General features: G+C 35.7%; 1 protein-coding gene and 1 long non-coding RNA gene across 5 annotated transcripts in view; both read right to left on the reverse strand.

The window, feature by feature from the left end:
- Window positions 1-23,508, reverse strand: part of farp1 (FERM, RhoGEF (ARHGEF) and pleckstrin domain protein 1 (chondrocyte-derived)) — a 324,030-nt gene that overhangs the window by 58,423 nt on the left and 242,099 nt on the right. For all 4 annotated transcript variants that reach the window (XM_028799538.2, XM_028799536.2, XM_028799537.2 and 1 more), the window contains exons 14-16: window positions 13,289-13,476; window positions 10,153-10,242; window positions 8,837-8,970 (exon numbers count right to left, since the gene is read on the reverse strand). In XM_028799538.2, coding sequence (XP_028655371.1) covers window positions 8,837-8,970; window positions 10,153-10,242; window positions 13,289-13,476 — 412 coding nt within the window. The remainder of the gene's footprint in view (window positions 1-8,836; window positions 8,971-10,152; window positions 10,243-13,288; window positions 13,477-23,508) is intronic.
- LOC127527623 (uncharacterized) lies at window positions 14,612-20,999 on the reverse strand. The gene is made up of 2 exons (XR_007934814.1): window positions 20,694-20,999; window positions 14,612-18,296 (listed from the first exon to the last, which is right to left on the reverse strand). It is a non-coding gene; the product is annotated as an uncharacterized LOC127527623 (long non-coding RNA).

Genomic DNA, 23,508 nt, shown 5'->3' on the forward strand with positions numbered 1-23,508 from the left:
CAGAAGGTAAATCTGGTTGGTGGGACAAAAGGTGTCTGCTGAGCAGGGTTATGTGTTCCTGCAGTACACATGGTAGTAGCATCCCACCGGTGGAACTGCCATATGGATACCTGACTGACACCTCCAAGAATAGTTTAGGTAATAAATCTTCACAAGCTTTTCATATTGGGCTGATTTATAGGCTCATGCAGATATCCATTAATTTGATAATTATTTGACCTGCTAGGAATGATGACAACCTTATTATTGTTATCAGATATTATAAAAGATGCATATATGTCTTATACGTTATTTTGACTATCCCATTCAAAGCAAAGCACCAAAAACCATTTCAGTTAAAAAATAACCGAATAACCACAGACAAAAAACAAATTATGTGAATTGTTTATGATGGCAATATTTAAAGAGATTTCAGCATTGTCCAAACATCAATGTTTAATTTTAAACAGTGCAAATTTTCAAAAGCATGATATTCTGTGCAAATTACTCCTCCCAAAGTTTTCTAAAGCCACACTTGTATGTCATTCTCTAAGGCTGTCTTCCTCTTTTACGTCAGAGTTGCTGTAGCTTGTTACGAGTATTTAGGCTAGCAACGCTCTTGCTTAGCTTTGCAGTGTTTAGTTTTTGATATGTATCTACGGCCTAAAAGGAAAAGTGTCCAATAATACACAACCAATGCAACAAAGCAAAAGGGAAAGCCTCTTACATACAGATGCTGACATAAGTAGTTAATTGTAAATCATTAGGTGCAGCTCATATATTTCTGAAAGTGACAGTTGCCATTCAGAGGAATCTGATTATACAATTTTCTCAGGTCAAGACTTAGCTGAAAATTCCCAGGGTGAAACATGGAAATCATCACAGCAGCCTCACATAACATTTACATTTACTTATTTGGCTGACGCCTTTATACAAAACGACTTACAATTATTATAATATGATTGGTTACATTTCTTATGGTTTTCCAATTGGAGCACAAGCAGGTCCAAGTGACTTGCTCAGGGGGTCACAATGTCACTAGCGGGATTTGAACTCACATCCTCAGGGTTTGAAGAACAATGCCTTAACCATTACATAACTACCATTACCATAACTAACAGTGAACTCACAAACCAGCATGAAACATAAAACTTGTTTGCTTTGCAAAGTTAACTATTTGAAAAATTCCCATAAAATAAATGTTCTTCCACAATATGTGAAAGACTGGTTAGTAAACAACCAAATCACAGGCTGGTAAAACAGACTGTGATTCCCAAGTCTGAAGGCTTACAGAGCCTATAGGTCAACTGAGTAGCAAAGAGAAAAGAGCTTCTCAAAGTAACAAAACAAAAAGATACTTTATCGCACACCCACAGAATAGAAAGTATCTAATAGAACAAAACAAATCAGGAGTGTTTTCACTTACAACTGAGAATTGTGACATAACTCCAAAGTGAATGAAAGAATTTTTTAATTTAATTTGGGTTCAGAAAAAAGTCAAGTAAACATTGCAAAGTAGATTACAGGAAAACATGTTGACATTAACCCTCCCATTTTTTCTTTTAAATTTTTATACCTCCACAATATAGTGTTAAGTTGATACAGAATAACAGGCCATTAAAGTATAATTTTTATTATTTGAAATATGCTGTAGGCATTTGTCATAGATACAATTCTTAATTAGAAGCCAATTATCATTGTAGAACATATTTTTTAGTTCAACCCCATTTTAAGATTTAGAAATCTTAGCTGCATTGTCTACTTTTAAGGAGCTGCTCTCAGTGTCTTTGGTATAGTGTTTCTTGTGCCCATTAGCACTGAAATAAAAATAACACAGTTTAAGGAAAATTCGGGCTTCTGCATCTGTGTGTGTTCATCTCTCTCTCTCTCATATATATATATATATATATATATATATATATATATATATATATATATATAAAGGAGAGTTGGGATCCGAGAGACTGTGTTTGTGGAGGGATGGAGAGTTAAGGCAGGTGTTGGAGTCACGTGATCATCTCCCCTCCCATTCACCTCATTTCATTCACTTCATTTCGCTCCGAGCTGAGCTCCGCAGCTGGCGCGGTCTTGCCGTTCTTTTCCCTTAGTGTTTAAAGTCCTTTCTCCTTTACTGATTTACTGTTTAGTAGATGCGCTACTTACTGAATAGTATTTTTTCCTTTAGTGTTTCTACTTAGTGTTTCTTAGTGTTTAGTAGACGTGGTGTGCGAAAGGAGAGTTGGGATCCGAGAGACTGTCTTTGTGTGTTTGTGGAGGGATGGAGAGTTAAGGGGGGTGGGGGAGTCACGTGATCATCTCCCCTCCCATTCACTTCATTTCGCTTCGAGCTGAGCTCCACATCTGACGCGGTCTTGCCGTTCTTGATTTGCTTTTCACATGGAGAGCTTGGTCATATTACAACCGGAGGGGCGAACTGACAACATGGTATACAAAGAGATACTTAACAAATAATAATTGGTATATTTTTTTATTATTTAAAATTTGAAAGCAGTATTTTGCCGCTGCTAGTCATAAAGTAAATTTTCACAAAATATTTAGGAAATATAGGAACAAAACCATTAAAGGATCTGAGAAGTAAAAAATACTCTAATGATGTTCTCAGAAATGGAATGTCCACAATATGTAGGAGAATGAGAGCACTAACAAGCCATATAATTAAAAGATATGTTTCATTAAATGATATGTCTCAGCAGTAAGAATTGACTTCCATTTAGAAAATGTTCTTTTGAAAAATAACAGTGACCGTAAAACTTTAGGAACTGAGTTTAAGTCGGTTACTTTAGATTATATTAACAAATGTACAGTATTGGTACATTGACAAGTTTTGAGGACTAAACTCAGCAGTCTTCCTCTAACCTGGGACGGTGATCCACTTATGATAGGAGCCTGTTGGAGTTTAAGTAGACAATGAAATGTTGTATATATGTACTCTGAATGTAAATAATATCTCAGCACTAATAAATTGCAGGAAAACACAATATAGAATTATCCATTGAGACAGCACATTGAATGCTGTGAGAGTAGCAGTTCTGTATTAGCTTGCTCCAGCATGCATGCAAAACAGGCGTACTGGTTTCTCCTGAACTTCACAGAACCCTTCTTTGTAGTCTCCACACTCTGGACAGTCAGATACACAGATTTTCTTAGTGACAGGCAAAACTTGTATTTATTGTCTATTGTTTTCCAGAGTCAGCCAGAAAAACTGTCAAAATGACACAATCCAAATCTGATCATTGTATACTTTATTCTATCATCTTCTAGAGGAACTTGGAACGTACTGCTTTAGGTTTATTAAACAAATTTTCTTTGTGATTAATAAACAAATTATTATGTAGTCCTTTCCACAATTAGGATGCTACTGTTACAATATTATTCAAGTTTTAAATAAACAATTTGTATTTAAATATTTAAACTTTGGCCAAAAGAAAATTTGATTACTCACTTAAATCAGTAGATGGTTCATGTTTAACAATTTACTAAATGTTTTAAGCAATGCTAATTTTTTCCAGCTGAAAAATATAATTATTCTTTTTGTATAAAATGGGAGGCAGTCAGGAGTTTATCAGAACCTTCAGCCTAGGTAATTGGGAAAGTGAAATCTTGAACTATGAAATGACAGATTTGTACTTAAAAACCACTGATATTATTGTGAAACTGTTTGGTCTTTTCACTTTTTCAGCTCAGCATATTTCCAACTGTAATTGGGTTAACAGTACCACATTTACTGACAGTCTTACTCATTGTTTGTATTCCACTAGATGCAGGCAGTGACAGCAAAATCACTATCATATTACAGTAATCCCTCCTCCATCGCGGGGGTTGCGTTCCAGACCCCCCCGCGAAAGGTGAAAATCCGCGAAGTCGAAACCATATGTTTATATGGTTATTTTTATATGGTTATTTTTATATTGTTATGCTTGGGTCACAGATTTGCACAGAAACACAGGAGATTGTAGAGAGACAGGAACGTTATTCAAACACTGCAAACAAACATTTGTCTCTTTTTCAAAAGTTTAAACTGTGCTCCATGACAAGACAGAGATGACAGTTCCGTCTCACAATTAAAAGTATGCAAACATATCTTCCTATTCAAAGGAGTGCGCGTCAGAGAGAGAGAGAGAGAGAGAAAAGCAAACAGTCAAAAATCAATAGGGCTGTTTGGCTTTTAAGTATGCAAAGCACCGCCGGACAAAGTAGCTGCGAGGAAGGGAGCAAGCATTTTTCAGCATTTTTTAGAGGAGCGTCCGTATCCTCTAGGCCAGTATGTGAACAGCCCCTCTGCTCACACCCCCTCCGTCAGAGCGAGAGAGAGAGAGAGAGAGGAAAGCAAACAATCAAAAATCAATACGTGCTGTTTGATCTTTTAAGTATGCGAAGCACCATGCGGGAAGCATATCGTTTGCAAAGCAGCCACATGTAAGCCCAGCAAAGAAGGGAGCACTGTGAAGGTAATCTTTCAGCGTTTTTTGAGGAGCGGCCGTGTCCTCTAGGGGTGCGAACAGCCCCCGTGCTCACAATATATTTGAGGAGTTTTATTTAATACATAATATGCGCTCTGGTTGGGTAGCTTCTCAGCCATCTGCCAATAGCGTCCCTTGTATGAAATCAACTGGGCAAACCAACTGAGGAAGCGTGTACCAGAAATTAAAAGACCCATTGTCCGCAGAAATCCACAAACCAGCAAAAAATCCGCGATATATATTTAAATATGCTTACATATAAAATCCGCGATAGAGTGAAGCCGCGAAAGTCGAAGCGCGATATAGCGAGGGATTACTGTATCAAGAAACATTAAAAAATACTAAATAGTACTGAACAGGGGAGACCTCCAATTAAACTATTAGGGATCATCAAAGTTTCTAAATGGTAGTGTGAACTCCAATACAGCATTTCTTGTCTAATATACGCCAGCCTGCCTGGGGCTTTCCCTGGTTTATCTATGGTAGCCCTAACCCAGAAGTGCAGACAAACCTAGGACTAATAGGTCAAGCTCTTTATTAAAGGTCCAGGGTTACTGCATATAATCTGAGACCACACATAAAACATAACAGTGAGTCTGGAGTTAGAACATGAGCATATACTAAGAGCTCAAAGAGTGAGAGGAAATATGAGCTCAGTGTGGAAAGGAGTATAGTGTCAGGTGATACAGGAGTGCTTATTTAGTACTGTGGATTACTGGACCACCCATCTACATAAAAGTAAAAAACTCTTAATTTACAGGTTGGCACCAAAGTGCACAGATAAATTTTTTATTTTACCTTTTCATGTGTACTTTGTCCTTTTTGTATTTCACCTTCCCTTTACATTTGTTTGCCTCCTTTAGTGGCTTTGGGTTCAGAGATAGTCTGAGAGTGCCTTACAGTCTATACTATTTATGTCCTATAAAAGTGTGGTGCAATAACCCTGAACTTCAATCTTCAACATACTAAGTTAGTGGTGTCTGCAATATAAAGAGTCAGTGCTTCTGGTAATTCCAGATAGGCACCAACTCCTTACAACTCTGTAATGGAACAAGCTGCTTCATTAAGAGAGTATTTAATTAGTGTATGAATGTAGTTTTTCACAAAATTTTGCAGAGATTCTACAATCTGTTGGCAACCCAAAAAACAATATTTGCAAATATAAATTCAAGTTTAATTAAGAACAGTGACAACGATTCATATTTATTTTAGTTGAACCGCCTAATGTGTGATATCTTACAGCAAAAGTATTTTGAAAAAGTATTCACATCTTCATTTTCCACTGAATGACAGCAAAGTAAGGTGAATTTGATTGAATTAATCTTAGGTATACCTTGCCAATTGCTGAAGATGATAATAGTTATATTTGTGGATTAGATTAAACATTGCACCAGGTAATTATGGTCAAACAAACATTTGTTTTCAGAATAAAATGCAATTACTTAGTCATTCATAAAGCAACCTAAATGTTAAAAAGGATGAACAACAAAATTCAAATAACGCTATGTACACTTGTTTAAAGAAGACAACACACAAATTCATTTTTATCAAAAATGATATTGTTGATAACATAAGATAGGGGTGGGCGGTATGACCAAAATTCTATATCACGGTATTTTTCTAAATTATCCCGGTTTCACGGTATTCAACGGTATTTTTTTCCCCATGCATGAGTGGATGCTAACCACATTTTCCACTGGAATTACTGGCTAAGAATAACCTATTCCACTGTCAAGAGTATTGTACATTGTACAAAAAAAACATTTTAATGTGCACACAAGTATTAATACAGGTTTGCATTGCCCCATAAAGTGATAGTTTTCAAGGGGGTGGCACTAATGGAGAAGGTATCACATTGCATGACAGACGCAGTCAAAATATAGAACCTTTTTATTGAACAAATTTTGCAAAAACTTAAACTATAATTTTGACAACATATTTTCAACCATACAAAGAGGCATTTAGACTTAGTAAAATATCCAGAAGTGCTTGTCAAAAGTTGTATTGCACTGAATATGTCTTAGAAAAGGAATAAATAGTAAATATTTTTTGTAAACCAACTACACTTTCTGTTAATGTTAACAATCTCTGTCCACTGACACGTTAAAGTGACTTTTTAAACAACTTTATCATCATTAAACTGCATAATATTTAAACTAATAAATAATAACAATAAAATAAATAATAGTATTACAGTAATCCCTCCTCCATCACGGGGGTTGCGTTCCAGAGCCACCCGCGAAGTAGAAACCATATGTTTATATGGTTATTTTTATATTGTCATGCTTGGGTCACAGATTTGCGCAGAAACACAGGAGGTTGTAGAGAGACAGGAACGTTATTCAAACACTGCAAACAAACATTTGTCTCTTTTTCAAAAGTTTAAACTGTGCTCCATGACAAGACAGAGATGACAGTTCTGTCTCACAATTAAAAGAATGCAAACATATCTTCCTCTTCAAAGGAGTGCGCGTCAGGAGCACAGACTGTCAGAAAGACAGAGGAAAGCAAACAAATCAATAGGGCTGTTTGGCTTTTAAGTATGCGAAGCACCGCCGGTACAAAGCTGTTGAAGGCGGCAGCTCACACCCCCTCCGTCAGGAGCAGGGAGAGAGAGAGAGAGAGAGAGAGAGAGAGAGAGAGAGAGAGACAGAGAAAAACAAACAGTCAAAAATCAATACGTGCCCTTCGAGCTTTTAAGTATGCGAAGCACCGTGCAGCATGTCGCTTCAGGAAGCAGCTGCACAGAAGATAGTCTTTCAGCATTTTTAGACGAGCGTCCGTATTGTGTAGGTGTGCGAACAGCCCCCCTGCTCACACCCCCTACGTCAGGATCAGAGAAAGTCAGCGCAAGAGAGAGAGAAAAGTAAGTTGGGTAGCTTCTCAGCCATGTGCCAATTGTGTCCCTTGTATGAAATCAACTGGGCAAACCAACTGAGGAAGCATGTACCAGAAATTAAAAGACCCATTGTCCTCAGAAATCTGCGAACCTGCAAAAAATCCGCGATATATATTTAAATATGCTTACATATAAAATCCGCGATAGAGTGAAGCTGCGAAAGGCGAAGCGCGATATAGCGAGGGATCACTGTATTACTGATAGTTGCACTATTATGTTCAGTGTAGAGAACTTTATTGCAGGTGTGACGAGGCTCCAAAAAACTGGATGTATGAATGGGTATCGCAAAGGTTTAACTTAAATATTGTATAAATGTTGGGTTTGTGATCTGGTGGTCGGAGACACGAAAACAGAATTCAATGCATGTTCTTCTGAGCGGGCTTTCTTTATTGCACGCGTGCTGTCTCTATCTGACGTACTAAAACCCCAGTTCCTATCCGTCCTTTTTCTTTCTCCACATAACCAATCACCACACAATAAACATCTTTGTGAAATTAAAACTAGTTATAAACTTAGCCCACGGAGTGTTCAGAACTTTAAAAATATCTTCGTTATACATGTTTAATTATGCCATCCATTCAGAGTTGCGCCCATCTCTGAACGAGTCGCCAGCACATCAAAGGATGAATATAAGCAAAACATACACTAGCAGGGTCAATATAGCACAACAAAACCCCACATCCTACATGAATTTGAAAGGAAACTGAAGTGCCGAGTAAACCCACCAGAAAAACATGTAAATGCAAGGCAGGCACGCCGCCGTGCCCCCATATGATTCATGCATGCTTTAATGCATTTCACCATGAAAATTATATTAAGTATTAATTTTAGCATTCTAAATGTTTAGAGAGAAGGAAGATCATGAAGTGAATGTATTCTGTGCGGGGTTCGCTGCCGGCGCCTCCTCTTAGTGCAAGAAGAAGTCAGTTTAAGAATCACTTAACACAAAGCATTTAATGTGCTATATAACTTAAGACGGGGTTTGAAAACATGTCGTCACACTATTACACAGTACCTAGGTGCATTACACTGTATTGAAAACAAATAAAACAAGTACAACTTGGCTTGTAGTATTATCCAGTAGTATAGAAACAGTATTTACACATCTGACCTTTTAAAACTAAAGTATCTCCAGGTTCTCTGTCCATTTTCACCATGCAGCATTCCTATGCTACCGCCCACTATTTGGTGGTGTAGCAGTGAAAAAGAGCCCTAGTGCAACAAATCTGTGTTTAGCGGTGTAGCAGTGAAAAAGGTCCCCACTTGAACAGTTTCCTGCTGCGCCACGTTCCGAATGTCGTTTAGGCAATTTAAACCGGTGTTGCGGCATAAGAAACATCCATGTCATAAAAAAAATAAAAAACGGTTTTCGGTATGAACCGGTATACCGCCCAGCACTAACATAAGAGTAAAAAAAGTAATTATTTTACAGAAGGTGATAAGAAATGCCTTTTGAAGAACACAAAACATGCCTTACCAGAGGGCAAGTCTTTGCTCAACTTCTTTTAGGAATCCAGTATGAAACTTGTATAGGGGATCGGTATTACAGAAGATTGCATTCCTCAGTGTTTCTGGCATTGCTTCATCTTTAGCCACAGCCTTTTGAAAGAACTGGAATGGGGGAGAGGGAAACTCTATTAAAAACAAAGATTACTTTAAAAAAAAACAAACAAAAAAAAAAAAAAAACAGAAAGCCACCCCTGGTTTTTTACTGGCTTAAATTATTTATATATTTACCAAAACACCTCCAGCAAACTGAGCTAAATGCAAGTGAAAATACAGTCAGAGCGTACTGTAATAAATATGCATATATCTTAAGAATTTTGTGAATTGTTAAACTCAATATTAAAACTTGTATTCTTTTTTTTATCATGCTCTACTGAATGTGTACCAATATTATGTGTTGCTGTGCCAACTGTTACTGTGTAACCTTTTTTGTTCCTGTCCTAACCTCTTAATTTATTTTCTTTAGGAACTCATTTTCCCATACAGCTAGCTAACTTTTATGCTATAAAATAATCAGAAGAAAAAGAGTAGGACCCTCAAAGCTAGATGAGAGGATACTAACCATGGCTAAATGTCATATTGAACAAAAGAACGTAAAAATTTGCATCACATCTGCCAGCACTCTGGTAGTTTCTGCTATGAAAAATTAGTAAAGCTATATTATTAAGTTAAAGATAGCATGCCCAAAATCAATTCTCAGTTCCCATATTAAGCAGTAAGTGACAAACAGGACTTGTAATATATAAATAACCACTCTGACACACATACACATACGCCAAAAAAAAGACAAACCCACTACTGCACATGGGCTTTAATGCCACTCTTCTGATTAACTCGACAAATACACAACCTTTAAAATAAAGACATATTTGATAATACATTAATCCCCCCTCATCAGGAGTATTATGAGCTGTTTTAGTCACTACACACACCCAAATGTGGGCAGACAAAACCAATCAAATACATTCACAGACTAAAGAGCATGTCTTACTCTGTTAGGCTAAAAGAATTAAATCTCTTTAGTCTTGAACAGGCAAAGCTGCATGGAGACATAACCCAGGGCTTCAAAACTCTCAAAGGCATCAGTAGATTTATCTGGAAAAATATAACCCAGGGCTTGAAAACTCTCAAAGGCATCAGTAGATTCATCTGGAAAAATATAACCCAGGGCTTCAAAACTCTCAAAGACATCAGTAGATCTCATCTGGAAAAATGTTTCCATGTTGCTTATGAATTTTACATATTTGCAAATATTAAAAAAGTTTATTAAAAAAAATAGACTCTTACTATGGTGATGACCTCAAGGTCCTTCAGGTACGTTCTTTCTGTTGTCAACAATTCCTTAGCAATAAAATAAGCTTTGTCGGTAGGAAATCTCTGAAAGAATATAATAATGAAAATTATAGAATTTAGAAAACCTGCTAAAAGTTCAACAATAGCTACTCAAACATTTTTGTAAATTGTCAGTCCCATTAGATTAGCATCAATGAAAGCTCTTATAACCATCATAACAATGATCAAAATGAGTAAAATTAAAATGCTGGCAAATAAACTACAAAAAAGTATAACCAAAACATTGAATATTCATTAAACATATCTGATAAACAGCAGGTTCCAGAAATATCTGGATATAAGAACAGAATGGGTTCTGCCCCACTGTGTTTAGTTCAGCAAGACACTTTGTTTATAGTACCTTTCTGTTAATTTTGTTTCGTGGCAAATACTGCAGTTAATGACAAACATGGGGCAGCCTGCGGTAAAAGTTAAAAAATTTTGAGTACTGCTAAGAAGATCCAATCAGCTACATGGAACACTTAGATGAAGTTACTTATGAACGAATATGGATCTGATTTTAATACAACAATATGATGCTATATATAAAACATGCCTAAGAGAAATCTGAAAATCATACTGAATAAAGGAATTATTCATTTGAATGTACAAAAGTGGTTCTCTACTAAGCTATTTTTTCTAAAACTGATGTGCACCATTTTCCAAAAGATCACTGTTTACCCACACAGGCCATCTGACCTTCTCTAAATATAAACACTGGCTTATAAACATGTCCACAAATGTTCCACAGAGGTACTGTATTTTCAAGTTAATATTGTTTAAGACTATGAAGTTCATTTGCCTAAAAAGTTGACTTCCAGGAAAAAAACTTTTAAGTCACATATACTTATTTCTTCTACCATTTTTAACTCTCTTACCAATGAATAATTCAAGCATTTGTTACCATCTAAATAGATAAGATTATTTTAGAAGAGACTGCTGACATTTTGAAATAAATACCACCTATCTAAGGAGCATTAATAGTACCTTATTTTCTAAGATACTCAAAACCCTCATCCCATTAAATCTTTATTCATTTATTAACTTGTTTCTTCATTTATTATGTATACAAAATACTGTCCCAATGTACAGTTGTATGACTCAAAGCCAATCCATGCAGCATCGGGCATAAGCAATGAAGCAGCCCTAAACAGGGTGCTTGGAACACAAACTCACATAACAATCACTGCGTCACCAGTCAAACAGGTATATTGCATTTGATAATATAAACACTTGCAATATTTAAATTATATTATCCCAGTATGGGCATGTAAATGGAACAATAACAATCATAAAAATTATTTGTCATCCCATCCATTTTCACATCTACATAATCCAGTTCAAGGTTCCCAGGGACCTAACCGTATCTAGTTAGTATAGTAACCATTGCAGTATTAATTCAATCAAGCATCCAAACTAACTTATTTGGGGTTAATTCAGAATTACCATCAACACCCATGTCTATGGGATACCAAAGAAAATTCAAACCTGAGTAAAGAAAACAAGGCAGCCATAAGGAGAATGAGTAAACTTCACACAGTGAACCATCAACAATCTCACTCAGAACTCTGGAGCTGTGAGACTGGGCCATCATCTCACACAGAAATTCAATTTGTATACATCTGAAATCAGTTATATTGCATAATTGATTATAAGTTTTAAAAACAGTATCTAGAAATCTTGAGTCACCGATAGATTAATGGAATACTTGAAAAGATTACTGTATAATCACAGCTAGGTTTTCACTTTATATATTAAAGAACAACGGCCAAAGCTATATTGGGTTTTTTTTTTATCTTTGGGAGGGACTTACTTAGGAGGTTTAGTTTGTTGGGTGAGTTAAAGCAATTAATTTTTATTTCTGTAATTTAAAATGTGCATTACTGCATTTTAAAATTAACTTAGTAGAAACTTTCAAGCTGTTGTATTATACTGGTTGTCACTCAATGAAAATGTAACTGCAATTTGTGTGTCATTACAATGTACTGACAGTTTTGCTATTGTCACTGCACAACAAAGCTGGCATCTTTAGCATGCTTCAATATTACAAATTTAGAATGAGGTGTTTCTGCAATAAACAGTGCTGGTTTGATTAACATCTAAATCTGTAAATGATATTTTAACGGTGGGCCTGTAACACTTGACACTGAAGTCTCCCTTAGGGTGCCCTTTGTGTCTAGGTCATAATATCTCATCTAGATATCATCCAGATTATGGCTTTAATCCTTGTTGTAATTTTTAAGAGTTACACACACTCATATTTGAGGATTATATGCTGTTCCAAACTTTGTTAATACAACATTATTTTATTAAGAAAAATACCACCCATTCATTTACTGAACCTATTATTTCTGGAAGCCATAGCCTTTCCTAACAACAAAACACACAAGGCAGCAAAGAGTTCTTAAATTGGTCTATCACAGGACACACACATCACACCTGGCCGATTTAAAGTAATCAATCAAACACACAAGGGATATGGGTTGAAAACAAAAATACCTTGCAAAATCTTACACAGACATAGAGAGAATGTATAATCAACACATACTGTAGGGTATGGCTAGTGTAGAATTCTAAGTTTCCTAAAGCTGTTACACAACTAACACTAACCACTTTGGAGACATACTGTATAATGTAAATGGACTTAGAATAAAGTGGAAAAAAAGTTTAATACAATATTCTGGTGATTGCCAAATTTAGAAGAATGCGGGCCCAGTCAAAAAAGTATTTTTTTTAGAATTAATATTGCAGCTATTCAGAGAAAAAACTTGTCAAAAATGCCAATAATGAAATTATAGTGCTATATATGTTCAATCGCAGGTAAAAGAGACAGGGAAAGATCAAAACTGGAACTCCTTACCCTGATGCTAATAGACTAATAGAAGATATTAATTATCTTAAACGTGTGTTGGTTCTCACTTTGTTCTCAGTGCTGGTGGGGTAGGTAATAATGTCCTGTAACCCTGGAACTGGATAAATCAGTTAAAAAAGTGGGTGGGTGGAAAGCATTCATTCCTTAGATGAAAAGTTATATAGCATACTTTTATAACAAAACAAAATGGTAAACCGTAAATGTGCACTAGTTCTTTACCTTCCTTCTGACTTCATCCTCATCATCAGTTCGAACACAGCCTGCATCATTTAAAAGAGGGCTCGTAAGAGGTGATGGTTGCCTGCCGTCGGGGCTGAGGTTTGGAGACAGGATTGGTCTATGGGTTGTCTGTGGACCTTGCGAATTGACTGAAGCCTCAGATAACCGTGGGCTGTTTGTTAAAGAGCCTGTTGGGGAGGGGAGTAGCAAAAAATAAAATTGGGATTGGAAATGGAACAAATTATACAATCAATATGCAGGAAGTACATTGTTTAAACAATACAAACAAAAAGCTCTAATGGCTAAAGCTGCTACTGTATGTCAATGCACAAGACCTTTCCTATTTTTGATGTCACACCAGATAGTACCTACCCAACCACCTGAAAAAATATGAACTACTTAATTGATTAAAAAAAATATTGTTTTAAACTCAACAACAGAACATTAGACCTCACTAAGGGATTAATTTCTAATGATAATATACGTGCACTCCCATGGCCACGTACACATTCTGTACATGCTAATAAGTAATAAAAAAATAGATGTATGTATTACACTTACCAAGTAAATTGGAAGCCATATAAAATTTATCAATAAAGGCAGCTTGGCCACTTCTCCTCGCTCTGACAGTACATATACTTGCCTGCTTGTGCACTTTGCTCCACACTATTCAACGCGCAAAATGAGATCATGATGAAATACGTTGCACATCTCTGACTTGAGTAAGACAAGAATTACCGAAAAAAAATGTAATTTTCTGATGATAATGAAGACGATGATAACAGACACAGACGACAGCATAACGACTAATGTCTAAACTGTGGATAGTTCTATGAACTACACACTAGATCTACTGTGAACCTAGATCTATAAAATGGCTTTAGTTTATTACAATCTGCAGTACTCTACGGCAGGCATCATGCTACTACACAACTCCAACAAATGGCTACATCTAACAATGAAACAAAAAAGAAAAAAAGCCATTTTTAAATGCAACAGGCTACTTCAGGGTGTGCTGAAAAACCACAATGCCGGAATCAAACAAAAAGTGGCTCAAGCCTTGAGTTTACATTAGTGGCACTGCACACCCTGACTGAGGCTTTTGCATGCACAAATCCATTCAGAACATACATACTCACACTTTTCAATGTATTCATTTTGCAGCTAATCTTATACCATTTAACAAGGTCCAAACAGACAAACATATAGTCCAGAACACATAAAAACTAACACATTTATGTTAGATCTACAAACAAAACGTAGCTAAGCAAAGCACAGTAGTAAGTTTAACTAAGTTGTCACAAGAAATTGCCAGAGCCCCACTTCACACAGGTCAACTTTATTGACACTAATACACAACCATATACAATGTTAAAAACAGGTAACCCTTTGAGAAGGAAGAGCAAAACATTCACAGAAGAAACCAGTGTGTTTGCAAAGTAATCCCAATACAATTGTGAAGTACAAAGTGTTTCAGAAGAAAAAAGCAAGAGCAAAACAGGTAGGGAAGCAGCAAGACAGGGGTCAAGTACAGAATCCAAAAATATTAAAAGGTGGATAGTTCATTCATCTCCATGCAATCCACAGTGCCATGCACTTGTCTAGTGTCCTCGTCAAAAAGCAGCAGGTCCTGTTTATCTCCATTTACTATTAGTTCAAAAAGGGAAATTTTATTTGTTAATTGACTCTAAAAAGTTTACAAGTCCTCTGACTGCAAGCAGTTATAATGCCAGTGAACTCAAAAACTGCATATCTGTCATGCAAACAGAAACTTATTTCATCAGCTTTAGCATAAAGAAAAAAATTGCTTTGTTCTTTGGGGTAACACATTCATCAGAACCTTAATTTCTTGCAAATGTTCTGTAAAATTAAGGCAAAAAAGATGAAACGTGAAAGAATTACATTTAAGGTGATATGGTACACCAAAAACATAAAAAAGCTTTATAAAGTAACCATGTCATAGTAAAACTATAAATAAAGTATGTAAGCTGGTAAATGTGTTACCTTTCCATTTGAACTGACATGCATATCAAGATGTTAGACAGACAAATAAGCCAGCAGTTGTATATATCAAGTCATTCCCCCCAGAATAAGCCGACAGCAGGTTCAGCTTACATACACAGTGTTGTACCCTGCTTCTCTCAAATATTGCCTGAACTGCTCCAACGTATGACTACTTAGCTGAATACCAGTGCTTCATAAAAACACAGGGCAGCTTACAATGCAAGTGACAAGGAGCATTTTACTCACTGCAGTGATCACCTTGGTAAACCTATCTCCTATGATCTGCTTTACTGTTGTATTAGAAGAAGGTTATTTCAACATGGAAAACAATAAAAACACAGCTAGAGAAACATTCTGGAGGTCTTGTCTTCATCAGCTAGAATGCTCTTTCAGAAATCTTCTTTAAAAATTTTCATCATGAAAATCACTTTTAACTATTTTTTCTTTTGTAGTTGCCCACTGACATATCCCCTTACTAACTCAATACTGTAACATTACTTAAAGAAATAAGTGAATGTATGATAAGAGAGAAGTGGCATGGTGCTGCAGTGGTAGTGCTGCTGCGTCACAGAAACAAGACCAGGGTTCATGTCCAGGGTCGGGTTTACATGCCCTCCCCCATGTCTGCAATGGTTTCCTCCAACAGTCCAAAGACATGTGGGTCAGGTGGATTGGTGATGCTAAATTGGCCCGAGTGTGGGGTTGGGGTGTGTGTGTGTGTATGTTTATTCGCCTTGCAATGGACTGGCACCCTGTCCAAGGCTTGTTCCTACCTTGCACACTATGCTGGCTGGGATAAGTTCTGGCACTCTCCGCAACCCTGTTCTGGACAAAACAGGTTAGAAAATGACTGAATGAAAAGAGAGCAACTTGATCGCATGTACAAATCACTGTTTAATGTTTTTATCATGATAAACATTTTTTTACATTACTTAAAAAAAGTAAGTTATGTCCTGTTTTTTTAATAATGTTCACAATGTCATACTATTCCTACTTAAGTACTGTCCTGAAGGCACTAAGCAGAGTTAGCAGTGCTGTGTTAGTTAAATTAAGTGAACCAATACAACTGGGATAAAGGCTTCAATTGATTAACAAGCTGGTTATTGGAGGCAAGAGGGGCAAAGGAAGGTGACGGAAAGCAGGGGAACTCTCATCACAGAAACTCATAGTTACTGGTTAAAAAAAAGGTAGGCAGTATTGCTTTGAGGCCAAAGTGCTGGAAGGTAAAAAACAAAGACTTTCAGTTTAGTCCCTGCCATAGATGAACTGTGAAATTCTATGAAATTTTTCTACACATGTAAGGTGTCTTGATTTTGCATTAAATAAAGTTACTTGTTTATGAAGGAGGACTTTGGCTCCTGAGGGTCTGATGATGCAGATTGAACTTCTTTTGTTACTTATCACCTTCCTTTCTCAGGCTACTTCTGGGAACAGCTACCATCATCTTGACAGTATTAAGAAGCAAAATCAACTCTATGCTGATAATACTATTATGTTTGTGTAATCTATACATGAATTTATGGTTTGTTGTTGACCCTCTATTTCTGTTTATTATTATTATTTTAGGTGCATTAATGAATGTATTCATCTTTTTTTCTTATTTTCCCAAAATATGTCTCATTTGGTAATTAGCTATGGCCAGGTGATTAAGATCATGTGATGGTAGAATGCATCTTAAATGATTTTTTTTTTTTTTTAAATCTGATTCATTTTGTCAGCCTTTCATTCGGTGTAGGGCTGCAGGAAGAAAAGCCCTGATTACTCTAACCAGGATTGGCAGGAACCAATTCTGGGTAAACCAATTCATCACAAGATATATATGTTCACTCAAACTGGGTCTGTTAAGGGTCAAACATGAATCTAACATGCATGATTTTGGATCATTTAAAAAAAAAAAAAATTATTTCTTGTAAAATTTGACAAAAGCCAGGGTATCACTGAATTTTGGTAATTTAGACAGCTTTATAACTAACAATTAAGATTAAATTTTAAGATTCATTTTTAAAAATCATATTTTAAGGGAAGCACTGTGATGAAATTCAGTCCTAATCACATTCAATGAGAGTTTGCATGTCCAATAAGCATCTTCATGGGAGATTTTTCAATCACAGTGATAAACCTTCACAGTTTTCATTTTCATATTGTATAGGTGTACAGGTTAGTTTAACTGATTACTCTGAATTGGCCCATTATAAGAGAGTGTGTGTACCTTGCAATATATTAGCAACTAGTTCCGTTTAAATATTCTGCTACTCTGAAAATAGTCATTAAAAGTGATCAAAAGGGTGTCTACATATAAAAACACTGAAACTGGTTATTTCAATGTTTCTTAAAGAGGAAAACATGAATTGGTACTTCTTACTGTAGTAGTAAATCTCACAATAATGGTATAAGGAGTATTAAAAGGAGTTGCAGAATGCAAACAGAAAAAAAAGTCAAACTTGTTTTCACAAGCATTTTACTTAAGTTATTTTGGTTAAATAAACCTCTTTATTTTGCATCTCTATTTATATTGCTATTATTCTATAATGAACATCATTACACCAACGGCAATATGCCTTTATAATGCCTTACTGTGACTGCTCTTTTTATCTTTAGCTAGGTAAAATGTTTTCCTTTTTTTGTAATTCTGGTGTGTATTTGGGGGGGGGAATTGTTGTTGTTTGTTAAAATATTTATTTATTAAGCTTATGTAAAAACCTAAACATTCCCCTTGGAGCAAATAAAGTGCTATCAGTTCTAAGGCACTTTATTAGTATAGATGTATAATATACTTGCTTGGCTATATTTTTCACAACTAGAAGCCAAGCAAGTGAAGTTTCCTTAAGATCACAAAATGAGATAGTTTGCCATCTTGCAGTTTACAGGCCAGCACTTTAATTATTAGGAAACCCTGCCTACTGTTAGGATTTAGAATTTTTTGGGAAAATTAATCAAATTTATTTACTTTTAATAAAACACAACTGCCATCTGTAACATCATTCTAACATTTTTTAACACTAGACTTACCAGAGTCTGCGAAAAAACTTGTAGATCCGGCCCACCTTAAAACCATTCTCACCTCTCCTTTGTCTTCTAAATGTGCCGATTAACACGAGCAGCAAGCAGCCGGCTATTCCATCCCCCACCATCGCAGAACGTTCACTAAGTTTTCCCAGCTCATGCCTTGTTTGATTATCTGGGAGTGACTGAAGTGCTTAAGTTGTAGAGTGGAAATAATAGATCGCTATTTGGAATACATGCATTTCATGTGTGTTCCATTTCTAAAGTAATCTGTGTAAACACATTTTTAAAACAGAAACGTTTTTCATATTTTAGTAGTAAATGAGAAAATGTAGGCATAAACTATATAATGTATGAAGCCTGAAGTCCAAAGATCAAGTAAACACTTTTACAAAAGGTTCAAGGATGATACAATAGCTTCCGTGGCGTAGCGGTAAGATTTGCTGACTTGTAATCAAGAGTCCCCGGTTCGATCCCCACTCACTCCTATATTTGCTGCTTTCAGTAGTGAGCTGCTCCTTTTGTTAATATTATACAGTACACACATACACTTGGTTTGCGTCTGTAACACATGGTGTGCATTTATAGGACTTGTAAAAGTTACCGTTTTTTTAACTTTTATTCTCTCTAAATCACAATCACGATACATACTAAAAGGATCTGATGCTGTTATTTTTCATTTGAAATGGAATAACTGGAGGTGTGAGTGGTGTTTTGAGACAATGGAACTGGACATTCTCTCATCTGGAGGGATAAAAGCTGACACACAAACGCTGGCGAATCTGCCTTCTTCGTATCTCACTGTCACTTGATTTTTTTTTATTCAGTTTTATTGAGTGTTCCTGCTCATGCTGAATTAGTGTGCACCTTATGGTGTATGATGTCAAAAAAACAACAAAACACAGACGTAGGTATACATGATATTTGGAATTATTCGTTTTATGACCTGTATAGTACATTTCGGAAAACTTTGTGGCACGGACGCAACATTATTCATATTATTCATATTCATTTGCATAACATCTTGCGGTTTGTAATCAGTGACTGTGTGTTTTTTTCCCCCCAATCTTGCTAGTCCCCACATGTTGCTGTATGCTGTTTCTTTTGTACTCCAGGACATGCAGAGGATAGAATAGTACAGAGCAGTAAGTTCAGAGCTATATGCAATCATCAGATTCAAATCTTAACTGTTCACACACACACGCAAGGATAGTCTTTCCTGCATTTACAATGTGTGTACCTATTACAATGTACATGCTTCTCTCTATGCTGTGGTTCCTATTAACACACCTGAAAGAAAGAGACAATATATGTGAAAACATCATCGCACTAATGCAATATTATTTGAAAATGAACAGCATCAGATCGGGTGTGGATTTATGTTGGCGCTATTACTGAAAGAAAAAAAGATCAACATGTGCGTTGATCCTGCAGCACTGAATAAGCTCACGCGCTCTAACAACCCCCCTCCCGATCTGACTCTAAGAAACAGTGCAAGTACAAATGCAAACCAAGTGTGATCAAGCGTCACTGGTTCGATCCCCACTCGCTCCTATATTTGCCGTTTTCAGTAGTAAGCTGTTCTTTTTATTAATATTATACAGTACACACATACACTTGGTTTGCGTCTGTACTTGCGCTGTTACTTAAGAGTCAGATCGTGAATGTTAAAGCGCGTGAGCTTATTCAGTGCAGCAGGATTAACGCACACGTTGATCTTTTTTTTCTTTCAGTACATGTGCCTTCCCTTTTTATTTATATATCCAGTGACTTTTCTGCCTGTCTGTCTCTCTATTACGCAGTGCTCTGTCTGTCTGTGTGTTATGGATCTTAAAAATAACAGTTATAAGGACACTTGTTCATGTTAATTGCAGTCTCAATTGTTAAAAAATATTTTAAAAGGAGCATCCCACATGAAAATATAACGATCTCATTAACTGACAGTACATACCAATTTATAAATTTTATGTCCGTTTGAGGTTAAAAAGAAAAAAAAACACAACTCTTTCTCCTCAACGGGGAACTGAACTCAGATTTCTGATGGACAGTAAGCTTGCTGCGCCTACATTTTGTAACATTTATGTAAGTATCTGTTTTAACAATGTGTTTACACAGATTACCGTAGAAACGGAACACACATGAAATGTGTGTGTTCCAAATAATGATCTATTATTTCCACTCTAAAACTCCACTTCACTCCCAGATAATTAATCAAGGCATGAGCTGGGAGATGCTCGTGCACGTTCTAAGTCGGTGGGGGGATGGAATAGCCGGTTATTTGCAGCGTGTTTTTATCGGCACATTTAGAGGACAAAGGACTCTGGCGGAGAGGTACAAATGGTTTTAAGGTGGGCCGGATCTACAAGTTTTTTTTACAAGTAATTCTAGTGTTAATCACATAACTGATATACTCATGGCATTATAATCCAAGTTACGGATTTATCATTTGAATAACAAACTGTCTAATGTAACAGTTTCTCTAGCACCAATTCTAATGTATGAGGAGTACTTAATAGAAGTGCAGCAGAATTAAACAACAAAACAGAGAAACCTCTATTTACTCTTTCATTAATTTAATCTATGAAAAACTGAGGAATGCATTAAAAAGTGCATAAAATTCAACATGAAACAAAAAAATAAACCTAAAACTACCTCTTCCCCTTGGTTAATTCTGGGTTTCAAGTTTTAAAAGGGACTGGAAGAACATTTTAAAATAAAAGAAAAAAACAAGGTGTCAATCATTTTCTTTTATCTTGTAATGTTTAAAACAAGCGAATTAAAACTAATGGCAAATATAAGTTACTTCACCAAAGTCTAAAATTAAATAGAGTGTGAACTGAAGCAGTTTTTTTTTTTCAGTTTTGCATTCTTTTAATTTTTTCAACAGTAAGTCAGTAAAACATGCCTCGTTCCTTTTAGATTTTTCACCAATGCGATCACTGCAGTAGGGAAACAGCAGGCTCATCCCTCCCACACCTCAATTAGTTAACTAGCATTTAACAAAATACTGCAAGTGAATGAATAGAAGGTATACCATGCTTTGAAGAGAAAAGAAAAGCACAATGACAAACTCCTTTCCTCAGAGGAACATGCTGACAGAACAGTGCTTACAGTAAACAGAGAAAAATTAAAAGAAATAAAGCAAATAAAGAAATAAAAAAACCTGCAAACAAATGACAATAATGAGAATGAAAATCCCATTAACATTTATTTTAAATAAAGGGGGTTGGAGGCAGGGAGAGATGCAGAGAAAGTTACCTTCTGGACTGTTTAATTTGCTCACAATGCTGTAGATAATTAAAATGAATGGATCATGCTGCTTATACCCAAGCATAGGCATCTTAGTAAGTGTTTCAGCCATTTCAGCTCAGCAAGGGATGCAAGTAAATAGCTGGTTTAGTGTCTGGCAAAGAGTATGTCACTTCACTGTTCAACTATATTTTCTTATCTTTCACAAATGCATGAAAGAACCTGTTTGTCACTACATTTCCACAGTATCCATGATCAAAATCTCTAGCTGTTGCCTTGTTCTGCACAGCAGTACTATAGAAGAGACCATCACAGCTAATATCAACAACTCTGAAGACCACCCTGCTCCTCCAGTTAATACATTATGGTAACCTTTATAACCTAGGTAACCTCCGTTACCACCAATCACAGTGAAGATTCAAATATAATCACAAACAATTTTTAAAATGTAAAAAGTAATTCAAGCCATTTTTATAAATGTCTGACCAAATCAAGATACTTTGTCACTTTCACAATAGTTTTCTCAGGCTATATGAATCAGTTATGTACATCAAAGTACATAATGCTGCAAGTTTTTACGTCTTAAACTGACGGCATAAAACAGTTCTGACATCTACCTGCTCTAGAGCAAATACCCAGACTACACAACAAAATTTGGAGAGCTGCTTAAAAGTCCACAGGGACCAATTAATCACTTATTGTTAGCCCCAACAAGATCTAAATCATAGATAACTCTGGAAATATTAAATGATTCAATCTATAGACCTTGTAAACAAAAGTGATTGAAAAATACCAATGAAAACAATACAAAAGCAAGCAGAAAAATTCTACAATTAAGTCAGCATATATTCTCACAATTAAAGCTAAAAAATAAAACGAAGTAATTTATAATTCTACACGACCACTAGGCTTATTAAAAATTAATTTTTAAATATTTTGCAATACCTCAGATTATGTGGCTTGACAACTCACCATGTGAACTACAGCAAATGGAACACACTGAACTTAACTACCTAATTAGATTTAAACTATGTCATACATTTTTGTTTATGAATTAAAAAAAAAAATAGAAATTCACGATATTTTTTTTTTCCTCCTTAAGATTGTATACAACAAAGCTTAGCTACTGTTCGGCAGCTTAACTACTGCACAAAATTACACAAAAATATTTAGCATAAACCAAAATATTAAACATTTTTAAAAAATAATACTAGGTGTATTTTTATACACCTTGCCTAACAAAATTGATTGTATCACAAAATAAAAAACAAACATTACAAACATTTATGAAGGCAATTTGAAGGCAACCGGAGCTCCTCCAATGTTCAGAGTAATATAAAATACTATTCTTATTTGAAAATCACTGCATTTCATTAGTTAGTAATTGAAATATACTCAGTCTCATTAATAAGATTTTGCCAACAACATGGCATTGTATCCCAATGAAAACAAAAACAGCAAAACAGTAAACCCCTATTTACAGGCAGATACATGACACAAAATGTATGAGAAATATTTCACAGTCAGACAAAAGCATGTGGTGGTGAAATTATAAGAACACGCACAAAAGCATGCTTATAGTTAAGCAAATAAAAATATTATTGAAAAAATAAAGAAGACCCTTCCAAAATAAAAAGATTTTAACTGAATACACTAAGTAAAATGCAAATGTTGAAAAACGCAATCCAGAACTAGTATTGTTGTACTTTTTTTTTCCCTCAAGAAAAACTGGAATATAAGAAAATTCAATCAGTCACTAATTATTTCAAAGGTCATGTCCTTCTCAAAAACAGTCATATTTTCAGTGGTTATATCAGAACTGCAACCTAGCTCAACAAACCAAGTTAGGATTCATGTAACCTCCCATTTATAGATTTCAACATTTATACGGGATAGGGAAATCTTGAACTGAACTTGCTAATGGCTTGGAGGAGGCAGGCAGATTTTCCATTAACTTAATGTAT

Source organism: Erpetoichthys calabaricus, chromosome 4, assembly GCF_900747795.2.
Source record: "Erpetoichthys calabaricus chromosome 4, fErpCal1.3, whole genome shotgun sequence".
In the NCBI taxonomy this organism is placed as follows: Eukaryota; Metazoa; Chordata; class Cladistia; order Polypteriformes; family Polypteridae; genus Erpetoichthys; species Erpetoichthys calabaricus.